Raw genomic sequence first — 15,900 nt, 5'->3', positions numbered from 1 at the left:
TAACATATAAATAGCAATTTAAAACATAATGATGCAAAATTAAAAGAATTACCACTACAGACATCTTTAAAGATCGTTGGACTGTTCACATTCAGGATACTTCTCAAATTAAAATGACTACATAATGTTGTTCTGGTCATGTTTGTAATGTAATGACTATACCAAGATTTTTTCACATTTTAATCACAAATTGATTTAGTTTGTATTGTTTTTCTCTCCATATTTATTTATTTATTATTTTGTTTAGAGTTCAAGGTTTATACTAGTAGCCACCTACATGATCACTGATGTGTCCCCCCCAACATTAATATTTCAAAAACAGAGTAACATTTTGAACATGTTATTGTGAAAGCAGCATACATAACAAGACAGGCCAATTATCTAGTTTTATCAATTTTTAACATGTTTGTAGTTGGTATGTTTTGATATCAGTAAATACTTTAAACTTTTTAACTATGACTGATGTGAAGTAATATAACACTTATAAACAATGTACGATCACTAGCTGCTACAAAACTACTACAAATTAAGAAGGGTTACTAAGTCACCATTTTTCATGGTTACCTAAATACTATATGAAATAAGCTCTATTCTTATAGTTTATTTACAAGCATATTTATGAAAACACTGGTAATATATACCATTTCTAAAAACTGAATATCAAATATACAAATTTAAACTCACTAAATACCTAAATACTATATGAAATAAGCTCTATTCCTATAGTTTATTTACAAGCATATTTATGAAAACACTGGTAATTTATACCATTTCTAAAAACTGAATATCAAATATACAAATTTAAACTCACTAACATTAAATTTGTAAAATATGAACACAATATGTTTTATTTACTTAGTGTAGAATATCTAAAGACTAACCTGAATGTTTGCTGTAGAGAATGAGAATACCCAGAGCAACACGAAAAAGTACTTTACTTCCTTCAAAAACAAAACAGTCTACAACTCGAACCTGATACAAGAAGGAAAACTCAGTGAAGTCAGAGTCACCTTAATATACCTTCAAGCTATAGACCAATTAACAAGAAAATATCTTCTGGTGGGTCAACTTCTGTGTTTTCTTGAAAGCATGAAGTTTAAAGAGATCACATTAAACATTAACAGAAGTCATGAAACAAGACTGTCTGTAACAATGTGTTATTTATACAGAAGTGTTACAATATAAAAGTTCACTTACAATTCACAAAATTATCTATGGTGTGAAATATGTTTCTTTTAAAGTCAGAAATTTCAATCACAAACACATTACAAAAGTCTCTAGATAAGGTCCTACATAAGCTTTAATTGTAAGTTTATTAACGACATGCTGTATATCATTCATGATGTTGGAAAAACACTTATGTTCAAGAAGTTTTGATACAAAGTACTATGACCTGAGAGCTTTTGAAAGGTGGACCTTCCTTCTTCAGGGTAAGACTGGGAATACTAAATCTTTACACTTTAACTCCAGATCATGAAGATTGGTGGAATGATAGGAAAATCTAGTTGCTGATTCCTTACATTATAATAGTAAAGCTGAGAAATTATTGAAATAGGAAGAATCAATCTGATTAACAATCTTTAAACTTTAATAGAATTTTATAATTTAATAAAAATAGTCTGACTACTAAACATTGACATTTGAACAGTTGAAAGGGAAAATTGGTTCAATAACTGATAGTCTGACTACTAAATCTTTATAGTTTAATAAAATAACTGAACAACTAGTGGAATCACTGATAGTGTTTGACAACTAAATATTTATTTATTAATTAAATAACTGATCAATTAGCTGAATCACTGACAGTAGTCTGACCACTAAATCTTTAAGTTTTAATTGAAGAGCTGGATAAATAAATTACTGTTGGTTAACTGTTATCTTTCTTCACCTATTGGAATATTGTTTGATTTCTTTGTATTTTCTGCTGTGCATAATTATCATTATTTACTTATACCTGACTATTAACTAAGTAGAATAAATTGCTGCATGGCAATATTTATTTATATATGTTTGTATTTATTTCTTTGTAATATGCACCTTACAAGTTGAAAATAAATATATCATATGTTTTCTGTAATTACTATAATTCTATTCCTTCTAAATTTTCCTGCCAAAAAATACCTGCCAATGACAGTAAAATTACCATGATAGTTCTGTCTTTCTTACATGTATGGTCACAGCAAAATTACCATGACAGTTCTGTCTTTCTTACATTTATGATCACAGTAAAATGATCATGAAAGTTCTGTCTTTCTTACATATATGGTCACAGTAAAATTACCATTATACTTCTGTCTTTCTTACATGTATGGTCACAGCAAAATTATCATGACAGTTCTGTCTTTCTTACATGTATGGTCACAGTAAAATTACCATTATACTTCTGTCTTTCTTACATGTATGGTCACAGCAAAATTACCATGACAGTTCTGTCTTTCTTACATATATGGTCACAGTAAAGTGATCATGACAGTTCTGTCTTTCTTATATAGAACGTCACAGTAAAATTACCATGACAGTTCTGTCTTTCTTACATGTATGGTCACAGTAAAATTACCATGATAGTTCTGTCTTTCTTACATGTATGGTCACAGTAAAGTGATCATGACAGTTCTGTCTTTCTTATATAGAATGTCACAGTAAAATTATCATGACAGTTCTGTCTTTGTTACATAGACGGTCACAGTAAAATGATCATAACAGTTTTGTCTTTCTTATATAGATGGTCACAGTAAAATTATCATAAAGATTTTTTAATGAAATTGCAGCAAAAGAATAGATTAATTATAGAAAAGCATGCTATTTACATGTAATTAACAAAGATACATACGGATATAATTATTAACATATTAACAAAACAACCACAACAAACTCAAGAATTTGTTCTGCAATAATATCTGTATAATGCACCAGTAGTTTGTATGTGTCATGTAACACTTGTGTATTCATGATAGGGCAATCTTTGAATATGTATTGTTGATGTCATTTTAAATATCTTACCATATGAGTATTCTACAATGTAACCTACATTTGCACTTAATAAATATTATCAGATCTAGAAGCAAACCCAAAAACTTAGGACCCATGTCTGATATAGAAAAGTTATAGAAAATATTTTGTCAATTGTGTGGTTATAGTACAAGACATACAGCTTTACACTAAAAAAGAAAGGTTTCATTATTAAACTTTATCATATAACATATATTAAAGTCAAACTTCAATATATGCAATTATTAAAATAGCAGGCTAAATACCTATAGCTTCAGTGGATTCTTGCAATTAAAGAAGTGAAAATTATCACTTTAATATTGATAAGCCGAGCAGGTTGTTTCAGAACAAATTGATTGATTGATTTAGTGTTTTATGGCACAAAGCAGCTGGGTTATCTGCGCCAAATGTCCAGTAAAAAGGTAAAAATAAATTAAATGTAGTAAAATACATAAAAGGGAATGAAGGTAAAACAAAACATCATTGAAAAACAGAAAAAGTATAAAACCAATGTTGACACCTAGTCTACAATGTTAAGAGAGAAAGCAGAGTAAGAGAAGTTGTAAAGAACTTTCTCTAGCAAAATGGAAATGATCATAACGCACCAGGAAGACTAACAGGTAAGTACAAGAACCACCGTCAGTCACCTGAAGTTGGCCTTTTTAGTCCTGGTTCCGGGTTATGTTGTCATAACAGCCATTATCAAAAGGTAAAATAAGAAAAGTGTTAAAAGACATACAGCAAAATCGTAATAAAAATTAGCCAAATGTCCTGTAAAAAGATAAAAGTAAAGTAAATGTAGTAAAATTTATAAAAGGAAACAAAGGAATAAACAAAACATAAAATGGCGTAAAACCAATGTTGACATCCAGTCTACAAAGTTGTAAAGGACTTTCTCTAGCACAATGGTAATGATCATAACCCACCAGGAAGAATAACAGGTAAGTACAAGAACCACCGTCAGTCACCTGAAGTTGGTCTTTCCAGTCCTGGTTCCGGGTAATGTGTCATTATGGCCAGTACCAAAAGGTAAAGTAATAAAAGTGTTAAAAGATATGCAGCAAAAGTGTAATAACAACTTGCCAGGAAAACTAACGGGTAGTTAAAACAGATAGTTCAAACAGCAGTGTGAGTCACCTGAAGTTGGCCTTTCCAGTCCTGGTGTCAAGTTATTTAATGTTCTGGCCATTTTCCAATGTAAAATTGAACAAGAGAGATTGAGATTCTGAAAAGGGAACCACAAATAAAAAGGTGTAATGAATAAATATCAAACACTTAAATGAGATTAAAAAGATTAATGGCCATTAAAAAACTAAGAACTTTATCAAGGTGGACAGTGTCACCATCACCAATAACACTGTCCAATGTTACAGATAAACCCTGGGACAGAACATGTTTAAAATAGTGCCATCGTTGAGAGTCGTAACGATGGCAGGAAAGTAAAATGTGGCTTACAGTGATTTGAGTGTTACACAAACTACACACTGGTGCATCAGTTCCAGATAAAAGAAAACAATGAGTTAAAAAACTGTGACCAATGCGTAGTCTAGTTAAAACGACTTCCTCCTTCTGAACCTTACGGAAGCTAGACGACCAAAGCCCAATATAAGGTTTCATTTGAAAAAGCTTGTTGTCACGTTGCTCACTCCAAGTGGCATGGAGCAGAGCCTTGAATACAGGACCATAGTCCATGTACAGAATAGGCACAGTGGTGATAGTGCCAGGGCAGACAGATTTAGCTGCCATGTCTGCAAGTGCATTCCCACAAATACCAACGTGGTCTGGTATCCAGACAAACTGGATAAAAGTATATGTTAATGAGAAATGGGCCAGTCGGTTGTGAATATCAGTGAGAACAGGGTGTGAGCCAACGTGAAGCAATTCCAAGGCCAGCAGAGGACTAAGGGAGTCAGTTTAAATAGTGCAGTCGGAATATTGCTCAGCTTCAATATGATCCAGGTGAAGAGATATGGCGTACAGTACAGCAGTGAACCCAGAAGCTGTAAAGGGGATTCTACGCACAACCACCGAACCACAACAAACCATGGCAGAGCCCACAGAGTCACCTGATTTTGAACCATCCGTATAAATTGGAATAGAAAGGTTGTTCGAAAGATGTTCAGTAAATAAAAGACGGTACTTCCAATCGGGAGTATCTGCCTTTTTCAGATGACTTAAAGAAAGGTCAGATTTGGGAGCTGTAATAAGCCATGGGAAAATGGGTTGACCAGTGGATTCTGTAATGTTTTCCAAGGACAGACCCAATTCATCCAATTGAGCCTGGATGCGAAAGCCAAAAGGAGCAATGGTAGATCATCTGTTTTGAAAAAGTAAGGCCCACTGAGGAAGGAAAACACATCCCAAAGTGGGATGCTTTGGTAAGGAGTGAAGTTTCGAAGAATACAGTAAAGACAGTTGCAAACAGTGAAGGTGCAGAGAAGGTTCGTGAGACTCCACATATAAGCTCTGAACTGGAGAGGTGCAGAAAGTCCCAGTGCAGAGTCGAAGTCCTTGATGATGAATGGGCTCCAGCATCTTTAAGGCCAAGGGTCTGGCAGAGCCATAGACCATTGATCCATAGTTGAGTTTTGAATGAATAAGAGCATGATATATCTTTAACATAGAACATCGATCTGCTCACCAACTGGCAGTAGAGAGGACACAGAGGATGTTCAGTGCTCTTGTGAATTTTGACCCGTAGCTGCTTTAAGTGTGGTATAAAAGTCAGCTTACGGTCAAAGATAAGCCCCAAGAACTTGGTCTCAGGGACCACTAGGCAGCGAAACTTCACCAATGCGGAGTTCAGGATCAGGGTGGATACTCCGTTGGCGGCAAAATTGCATGCAAATGGTTTTAGAGAGAAAAAAATTAAAGCTGTTCGCTGTAGTCCACTTCAGTACACGATTGAGGGCAGTTTGTAGTTGCCGCTCAATATATCTCAGGTTCAACGACTGACACGAGATGTGAAAGTTGTCAACGCAGAGCCCGTTTGCAATAGTGAGAGGGAGTTGTTCAGTGATGGCATTTATCTTTGTACTGAAAAGTGTGACACTCAAAACACAGCACTGAGGGACTCCAAGTTCCTGTACAAATGAACAGGAAAGTGTCAAACCCACATGAACTTGAAATCCATTAAAAATTTTTTAATAAACATAGGTAAATGGCCACGTAACCCATATATATGGATGTCTCGCAAAATGCCATACCTCCATGTTGTGTCATAAACCTTCTTAATGTCAAAGAATATTGAAACAAGATGTTGGTGTTTGAGAAAGGCTTCTCTAATTGATGTTTCAAGTCACATTAGGTGGTCCGTGGTGGAATGCTGTCGTCGGAACCCACACTGAGTGGGCAAGAGAAGGTTGTTTGATTCAAGGAACCAAACAAGATGAGCATTAACAATCCTCTCTAAGGTCTTACAGAGACAGCTCGTCAAAGCAATTGGACGGTAGTGTGAAGGAATCTTGGGATATTTCCCAGGTTTAGAGAAAGGTAAGATAATACCCTGGCACCAGGCATCAGGAAAAACATTCTCCTGCCAGATCTGGTTAAAAACAATTAGAAGAATATCAAGAGAAGCAGGAGAGAAATAGCATAGCATATCATAGTGTACATCATCAGGTCCAACAGATGTACTGCCAGACCGATGGCTTTGACATCTTACCCACCTAGCATGTGCACAGGCCCATTGAAAAGCGATGCAGTTCGAAAGTGTGGGATATCTACTGAAAGTATCCCAGGCCCGTTTTTGAGCTTTCCGTGCCAAGTGGCAAGCAGGATTCCACCACAGACGAGGATATCGTGGAAAACATGTCGAGGTTTTAGGAATACACTGAGCAGCTGCTTGTATATTACAGTCAGTTACCGTTGCTACACAGTCGTCTATTGATGGTTCATTCATGATAGCAGGATCAAGTTCTGTGAGAGCAGAGAAAGTGTACCAGTCTGCCTGATCCAGCTTCCACCGGGGCACGCGGATAGGGTGGCATCGACCACGGCCAGTCTCTCTCAAAAGTATAGGAAAATGATCACTGCCTAGTGGATTTTTCTCAACCCTCCATGAAAAATGGGAAAATAATGAAGGGGAGCAAACTGAGAGATCAATATCAGTAAAGGACTGACTAGGTGCATGAAAATAAGTGGAAGAACCAGTATTGAAAAGAGAAAGATTGTGATCAGAGAGCAACCCCTCCTGTCAATTACAGCACTTCCCCAGAGGGGATGATGTCCATTAAATCCCCCAGGATTAGAAATGGAGACAGCAACTGTTGAATGAGAGCATCAAGGTCTGATTGATCATGTCACTCCAGGGGACAGGTAGAGAGAACAAATAGTGATGGTATGACCCAAGGAAACACGGATGGCTACGGCCTCCAAGGGTGTGTTGAGTGACAAAGACAGGGTGGGCACATGCTGATCAACCAACAGTGTCAACCCTCCATGTAATTGTCCATCACACAGCCTGTCAATTCTGTACAGAGAAAACTGCCAAAAGGTGACTGTATCGGCAGGTTTTAGAAATGTTTCCTGTTAGGAAAGACATACAGAATGGTAGGAAGCAATCAGTGTTTTGTTGTCATCCAGATTAGAACGTAAACCTCGACAGTTCCATTGTATCAAGGTGGCCATTTTTAATGACAGGTAGGTGAAGTGGCTGGAGAACCCTTCTGTTTACAACCATGTCTTTTTTCCTTACTGTCCTTATTCGGAGTAGGTCTATCAACCTCCATGGATCCTGCCCTGGGTCAATTGGGCAGGTTTTTTTGTTGGAAGGGAATTCCTGTGACTGAGGATGCAAACAAATGATTGTTTTGCATCTTAGGGTGGAAAAAAAAGACGTATCTGAAGAAATGCCTGTATTTGAAACCGAAGGATGTGGATATTGGGGTTTGTTGGAATGTATGGGAGGAACAACGATGGGTGTAGAAGTTGATTCATCAACCTTTTTAACCATGGAGGTCAATGGGCTTTTCATTTGTTTTGAAAACAATTCTCTTGGAGGCACAGAGAGACCTGTCTGCACTCCCATTGTAGTTGTGGGATGAAGTGCAGCAGCATATGTCCGAGACGAAGTGGTGGACAGCAATTTCCGAACCTCAGGATAAGTAATGTTATCAATTGTTTTCAAATGCTGCAACTCTTTTTTCCTTCAACCATTTTGGGCAAGAACAAAAGTTGGAAGGGTGAGAACTATTGCAGTTGACACAATGTTGGTCCGTGTCACACTCATAGGCATTGTGGTCTTTGTCACCACAACGAGCACGTCAGGGAACCACGACATGACGTCTTTGAGTGGCCAAACCTCTGACATTGGAAACATCGGAGAGGGTTTGGAATGTACGACCGTATCCTACAATTTAGATAACCTCCCTTGATGGTGGCAGGTGCACATGGTGATGTAAATGTCAAAACAAGGATATCTGTTGGCAGTGTAACTCCTTCTTTGCGAGTGGAGATGCGCCTCACTGCAGAAACGCCTTGAGTGGAGAGACCAGCGAGAATCTCTGACTCGGGGACGTTCTTCAAGTCCCTCTCAACAATAACTCCTCGTGATGAATTCAAGGTTGCATGAGGGGTAACCTCAATAGGTATATCCCCAATTGCTGTTAAATTCAAGAGGAGTTCACTGTGTTGGGATGTGGATGTTTCAACCAATATGTCTCCAGATCAAAGCTTCTTTACTGACTTTGGAGAGCCAGCAAGTCCCTCGAGTCCCTTCTGAATAAAAAAGGGGGACATTTGCCCTAAAGGGTTTTCTGAAAGAGAATGTAATATAAGAAAATGGGGTACAAGTGTTACAGATGTTGAAGATTGCTGCTCAGAGTCTTCAAGACGTGGTCATTTACCAATTTACTGTTTTTTCACTATTTTATTTAAATTTTTTATTGGAGGATCCATAGGAAAAAAGGAAAATTTCTGTACCCACTGACACCACCCACCATGGAGCCCTATAAGGGAACGCACTACAATGTCATACAAGGACATTGCAGTAACACCAGGGTTTCGTGAGCACTATACCCAAACACCAGCATTAGACACAATTGTCCACAACACCCATTGAGAACTTCCAACACTGGTACTTGGTTGACTCTAGCCCAAGTGGACCAGCCGACTGACCCAAGGGGGACCACCCAATGGCCGCCCGTCTACAGGAATTCAAGGTCAAAGTGGTGTGTTAGGGTTGGACCCCTCAACCACCAGGATCCTCTCCTCCCCTTCACGGGTAGCCACACATGGCGAACACGTGGGTGGATGTTTAAATCCCAGATGAGGTAAACTGAAAGAATAGAACCTTCCCTGGGAGGTCCCTCACCACTTACAGGAATCCACACCGAGGGGTGTTTCAGAACAAGTATAATGATAAGCAAAGGCCTTTTGGTGTGCCTAAATTCACTACTTTTTGTATGAGGAAATAGGGACTATATTTATTTTCACAGCAATAAGTGCATGCTATCAATCACATTATGTTAACAATCACTTGAAATACCTACCTTTGGTTCCATCTGAGTCGAAACATACATATTGATTTGTTAAATTGAGAGAATGAAGAAAAACAAAACAACCTGAAATTAGTAAGTTGTTGTACAACTGCAATGCTACATTCCTGAGAAAACATGAAGAGTCTTGAATCCACTGTTAAAATCATAGAAATGAAGTTTGATTTCAAACTCAAAAAATGTGAAAATGGACTTCCAAGAGTCTAGAACCATACTAAATTGGAGTTTTATTCAGCAAGTCCACACACATGAATAAAATGGGAGAAAATATTAGATGCCATGATTGTGCACAGTTACGACCCTGTAGATTGGTATACTGTTAGATAGGAATGTCTGTAATAGTTACATTCGAGGAGAGAAACTAGTTTCACTGGCAATAAAATGCATAAAATTCAGCCATAACGTTTCAGATGACAAACGCCATTGTCAAAGATATGCCAAAAAATAATGGAATGGGTTTCCTCTGAGGTAAACTCCCCTCGTAGTTTCAGGCACAACAGGTTGTGTGTTACAACAGCTGATCACCTTCATGATCTTGTTTTTCAACCAATTACCTCCTGCCTAAAAAACTGAAAATATCTAGTTTTTCTCATTCAGAAGCAATCCAACGAATCAGTAGTCACATCTGTCAAACCCACAGATTCTTGGAAATATTTATATATAGAATGTAAAATTATGAAACAGAATGTTCCATAGCTGTCAAAAAGGTTTGGTAATTTTTAAGTATGTGCATATACCTGTTTATCACTTTGAACTTATAATAACATTTTCAACAGTGGCATGCTCAATTCATACATTTAACAAAATCCCCTACTGGAAGGTAATAGGACTTTCCAAATTCCTAATCAGTCTGTTGTCCCCACGCACCTCCCCAAACAATCAGCTAATACATAGTGATTTAAGAAAAACTACTATAAAATCATGTGAAGACTCATCCAAATTGGACTTCAATCTGTGGATGGGTTTTGTGGGCAAATGGACATTAGCCTCTTACACATATAAATAAAAAGTATTTAATAGTCAGAAAAAAAAGTTTGAATTGTTTTTTTTTCCTGAAATATGAATTCAAAACAAATGTAGCGATGTTGATGTCCTTAGTAATACTTCAAATTACCTGATATAAACTATTTAATTCAGTGATATTGATTTCCCTAGTATCATTTCAAATTACCTGATAACAACTATTTAATTCAGTGATACTGATTTCCCTAGTATCATTTCAAATTACCTGATATCAACTATTTAATTCAGTGATATTGATTTCCCTAGTATCATTTCAAATCACCTAATATCAACTATTTAATTCAGTGATATTGATTTTCCTAGTATTATTTCAAATTACCTAATATCAACTATTTAATTCAGTTGATTTCCCTAGTATTATTTCAAATTACCTAATATCAACTATTTAATTCAGTGATGTTGATTTCCCTAGTATTATTTCAAATTACCTAATATCAACTATTTAATTCAGTGATGTTGATTTCCCTAGTATTATTTCAAATTACCTAATATCAACTATCAATTTAGTGATGCTGATGTTCTTAGTATCATTTCAAATTACGTAATATCAACTATTTAATTCAACAATATTGGTTTCCCTTGTATTATTTCAAATTACCTAATATCAACTATTTAATTCAGTGATATTGATTTCCCTAGTATTATTTCAAATTACTTAATATCAACTATCAATTTAGTGATGTTGATGTTCTTGGTATCATTTCAAATTACCTAATATCAACTATTTAATTCAGTAATGTTGATATCATCAGTATCATTTCAAATTACCTAATATCAACTATTTAATTCAGTGATATTGATTTCCCTAGTATTATTTCAAATTACCTAATATCAACTATCAATTTAGTGATGTTGATGTTCTTGGTATCATTTCAAATTACCTAATATCAACTATTTAATTCAGTAATGTCGATATCGTTAGTATCATTTCAAATTACCTAATATCAACTATTTAACTCAGTGATGTTGATGTTCTTAGTATCATTTTAAATTATCTATCATCTGGGAGTCTGGTTGGCTCCGTAACAAAAAGTTAAACATGAACCTTGTGATACATACATTTCAAATTATCAAACATCTGGGAGTCTCACTGGCTCCATAATTAAAAAGTTCAATGTGAGCCTTGTGAAACATACCTTTTCACATGAAAGCTTAAAGTCCTACACTGATATAGTGGAAATACCTCTGGAAATGATGCTTAAATAAGCTCTTTCTAGGAAACTCCTGATGAAATATTCTAATGTGGGACACTCAATGATGAACACTTACATATGGTAACACTTCATTGATCTTAGGCTACACCTTTCACCCACATTGGAAGTAAGGAAGAAACAAGTATGTCTTCTAGTCCATGGTAGGAGAAGGGTTCCAACTATTTTCACCTCATGACCAGTAATCAGAAAAGCAAAGTAATTTCCATTCCAACAACCCAATCAAACTGAGTACACAACCAACTCCAAGCAACAGTAGCATGGGGGAAAGCAAATGTGATGGATCATCTCTAGAATTTTTCACTGGATTCACATTACCAACCACAAATCTGAAGACTATGTTGGTTGGTCCTACATCAATCAACACCACACCACACCACCTACAAACTGACATCCAGGCAGCAATTGGATTGTGGATGCTGACATGTTATGAGTATAATTATATGACAGCATCACCACTGCCCAACTTCCCACCAGTTGGCACCATTTGTTCAACCCCAAGTTATTACATCCCCATTAGTGACAGTTCTACATGGTCCACCATTCAAGTGGCTAGAAACTGGTAAGTGGGAGGGGTCTCCCTCTCTTCCCTCGAAGAACTCATGATAAGAAAATCTGGAGAAAGTGTCTGCCAGAAAGATCTTTGACTGGAGACTGAACAACCATGTAAAGCTATGTTGAAAAGCTGGGGAAGCAGACAGGAAACCCTCTGACACTGGCTTTTTCCATAATAATAGTACATGGAATAAATACGGTCTGAACTAAACAGTAGAAAGATAACACAATGATACTTCAAGTAAATTTGCAGAATACCCCATCTCAATAGTGGGCACATATGGAGCAAGGACAAATAGTATAAGCACTTTCCATCTTTCAGGCTAGATGCTGGTTTTATAAAAATAAATTCACCATGACAGACACCACCAACCACCTAGCAGGATCCTGCAAGCAAAGGTTACAAACCAAAAAAAAAAAATGTACACACCAGTGTAAAGATGGTGGATATAATAAAGGCAGCAAACAAAGGCATATGGTAACCCTCAGGAGACAAAGTAGCCAATATGAAGAAGAGAGTGGATGATGAAATTATGTAAGGTAGTACACATTCCAGTATGACTGATCTTGTCCAGTGGCAGTAGGAAACAATTAGCAAATTATAGAGGTAAGAGAATTGACAAGATTAAATGCAGACTTTCAGTGTGAACAGTGGGTTCTAAAGAGGAGACCAAACAAAGAATGTGAGAGACCATAAAATAGGAGCAGAGGAAGATATGTCTCAGGAAGAAAGGGAATCCTGTGGAATGGAGACAAATATCTCAAAAATGAGAAGTACAAACCAAGTTGCAACAAACAGTATGAACAGAAAAAGAAAGGTCTGTCCAGGTCCAAACAAGCAAAGAAGAGAAAAACAGAAGGAAGAAAGAGGTGAGAAGAGTAGAGATCTTGTTACCAAGTGGCTACATACCAAAGAAAAACCAATCATGAATATGAGGATAATGGAAAGGGTACAGAAAAAGCAAGTCACTAACATAAAGAGAATAACTGTGACCAAAAGCAAGAAGATGAAAGAATATGTTTTGAAGAGAAGGCAGCATAAGTAATAGATCTTTGTTTTCATGCAGGATGGCACCAAGGTCCCAGTCAAGCACCCACTATACTACTGACAATGACCACCAGTGGATTTCCCTCCATAAGTTATCATTACTACTCAACCTGTATGAGAAACTTAGTCACTCATGTAAGTAATACAAGATGGTACATGAATTAGTGTTCATAGTTTGAAGGGAAAAAAAAGATATTCAGTTCCCTTAACATAACAAACTTCATTAAACTGACAAACAAAACTATGTCTGATATGTTAAGTGACAAGTAATAACTACAATAACAAACTTACAATGTAATGCAAAGATATGATAATCCAGTTAATAGTTCAAAGAATAAATTTACAATGCAATGAAAAGGTCATATAATCCAGTTAATAGTTCCAAGAATAAACTTACAATGCAATGAAAAGGTCAAATAATCCAGTTAATAGTTCTAAGAATACTTATAATGTAATCAAAAGGTCAAATAATCCAGTTTATAGTTCCAAGAATAAACTTACAATGTAATGACAAGGTCAAATAATCCACTTAACAGTTCCAAGAATAAACTTACAATGTAATGAAAAGGTCAAATAATCCAGTTAATAGTTCCAAGAATAAACTAACAATATAATGAAAAGGTCAAATAATCCAGTTAATATTTCCAAGAACAAACTAACTAGATAATGAAAAGTTCAAATAATCCAGTTAATAGCTACAATAAAAAACTTATAATATAATGAAAATATCATATAATCCAGTTAACAGTTCCAAGAATAAACTTACAAGATAATGAAAAGGTCAAATAATCCAGTTAATATTTCCAAGAACAAACTAACTAGATAATGAAAAGTTCAAATAATCCAGTTAATAGCTACAATAAAAAACTTATAATGTAATGAAAATATCATATAATCCACTTAACAGTTCCAAGAATAAACTTACAATGTAATGAAAAGGTCAAATAATCCAGTTAATAGTTCCAAGAATAAACTTACAATGTAATGAAAAGGTCAAATAATCCAGTTAATAGTTCCAAGAATAAACTAACAATATAATGAAAAGGTCAAATAATCCAGTTAATATTTCCAAGAACAAACTAACTAGATAATGAAAAGTTCAAATAATCCAGTTAATAGCTACAATAAAAAACTTATAATGTAATGAAAATATCATATAATCCAGTTAACAGTTCCAAGAACAAACTTACAAGATAATGAAAAGGCAGAGCTTTAAAAATCCACCATTGCCAACCCAAAAAGAGCAAGGCCAGGTTTTCCCTCTCTTTTAAGCCTTTCTTGAGATGTGTGTAAGCCTCCTTCTAGAAATAAAAATATCTACATTTTATGTTTGTTATCTCTAAACACAATACAAATTTACAAAATGAAATATCACAGTATGATACTTAACTTCACAATCCACACAACATATCACACTTAATTATAATTCTAATAGACATTTCAGATCATGGCACATAACTTTGTGATCCACACAACAGATTAACTTAGCTGGAACCCCAATAAAGACCTCAAGTCATGACAATTTCATAATCTCAACACTTATCTAGAAACACAATACATAATTCAGGTTATAACAATTCACTTACAGCAAACTTTCTTGTGAGTTGGACCAGGGCATGACATTTAACCTCATGGTCCATTCGGGTGCAACTAAGAAACTTTTCTCTTTTTGAAGTCATCAATTTATATAAAGCCCAGAAGACCTCCTCTTCAGAAAGGTAGTGCATGAAGATACCTGCTAGGGGGTAAGCTAGTGGACAATACATTATGAATGGACTAAGATCAGCCAGTATGTACAAGACTCGTTCTACTGCCTGTTGTCCAGACTTGTTCAGGAAATAGTACATGCAAAAGGCTGGATCAACAAATGGTGGTAGGCTTGGTGGTATCTTCAGTTCTCCTAAAAATAAAATTAATCAGTATGTATGTACAGTGGAACCCCTCTAAGCAGCCACCCCTCAGATTCGGTCACCCCTTGAAAACAGTCATTCAATCACAGTCTCTTTTTTTCTTTACATAATACCTAACTATGTACAGCGAAACCCCTCTAATCAGGCCAGTTTGTCTCAGTCCCAAAGGTGGCTGCTTTAGAAGGGTTCCACTGTAGTTTTGTCTCATAGGTGATATACCTTATAGTAGCTATAGATTTAAGCAATACTATTATTCCTACAAATAAAAGGGTACATAGAACTTGTTTAATTTGAAGTGAAGGAGCTAGTATCTGGCAAAAACACAGCTTTAATAAAAGCAGAACGTTCCTATTGTAAAGACTGATCAAAACACAGCTATAACCAAGGTGGAAAGATCAGGTTGTAAGGGTTGATCAAGACACATCTGTAACCTATTCCAATAATATACATTTGGTTACCAACATTAGGATCAATAAAAACTAATTACATCAGATAATGTTAAAAAAAACTTCACACTACTTTTAAACAACTGAACTAATAATTATACTGGATGATGTAATACACTCTAAACTTTTTTTACACTATTTTGGGGGATGTAATGAGCTTCAACCTTCTTTTGAAAACCTCACCTAGTAATAATGTTGGATGATACAACACACATCAACCTT

General features: G+C 35.8%; 1 protein-coding gene across 7 annotated transcripts in view; it reads right to left on the bottom strand.

Moving 5' to 3' along the window:
- LOC143253565 (GTPase-activating protein skywalker-like) overlaps positions 1-15,900 on the bottom strand; it is a 38,777-nt gene that overhangs the window by 17,401 nt on the left and 5,476 nt on the right. For 4 of the 7 annotated variants that reach the window (XM_076507631.1, XM_076507633.1, XM_076507635.1 and 1 more), the window contains exons 4-6: positions 14,909-15,222; positions 14,513-14,623; positions 882-972 (exon numbers count right to left, since the gene is read on the bottom strand). In XM_076507631.1, the coding sequence (XP_076363746.1) occupies positions 882-972; positions 14,513-14,623; positions 14,909-15,222 (516 nt within the window). The remainder of the gene's footprint in view (positions 1-881; positions 973-14,512; positions 14,624-14,908; positions 15,223-15,900) is intronic. The other 3 variants (XM_076507632.1, XM_076507634.1, XM_076507637.1) reach the window with 1 other exon arrangement.

Source organism: Tachypleus tridentatus, chromosome 6, assembly GCF_004210375.1.
Source record: "Tachypleus tridentatus isolate NWPU-2018 chromosome 6, ASM421037v1, whole genome shotgun sequence".
NCBI lineage: Eukaryota > Metazoa > Arthropoda > Merostomata > Xiphosura > Limulidae > Tachypleus > Tachypleus tridentatus.
This window is presented reverse-complemented; position numbering and strand designations above follow the sequence as displayed.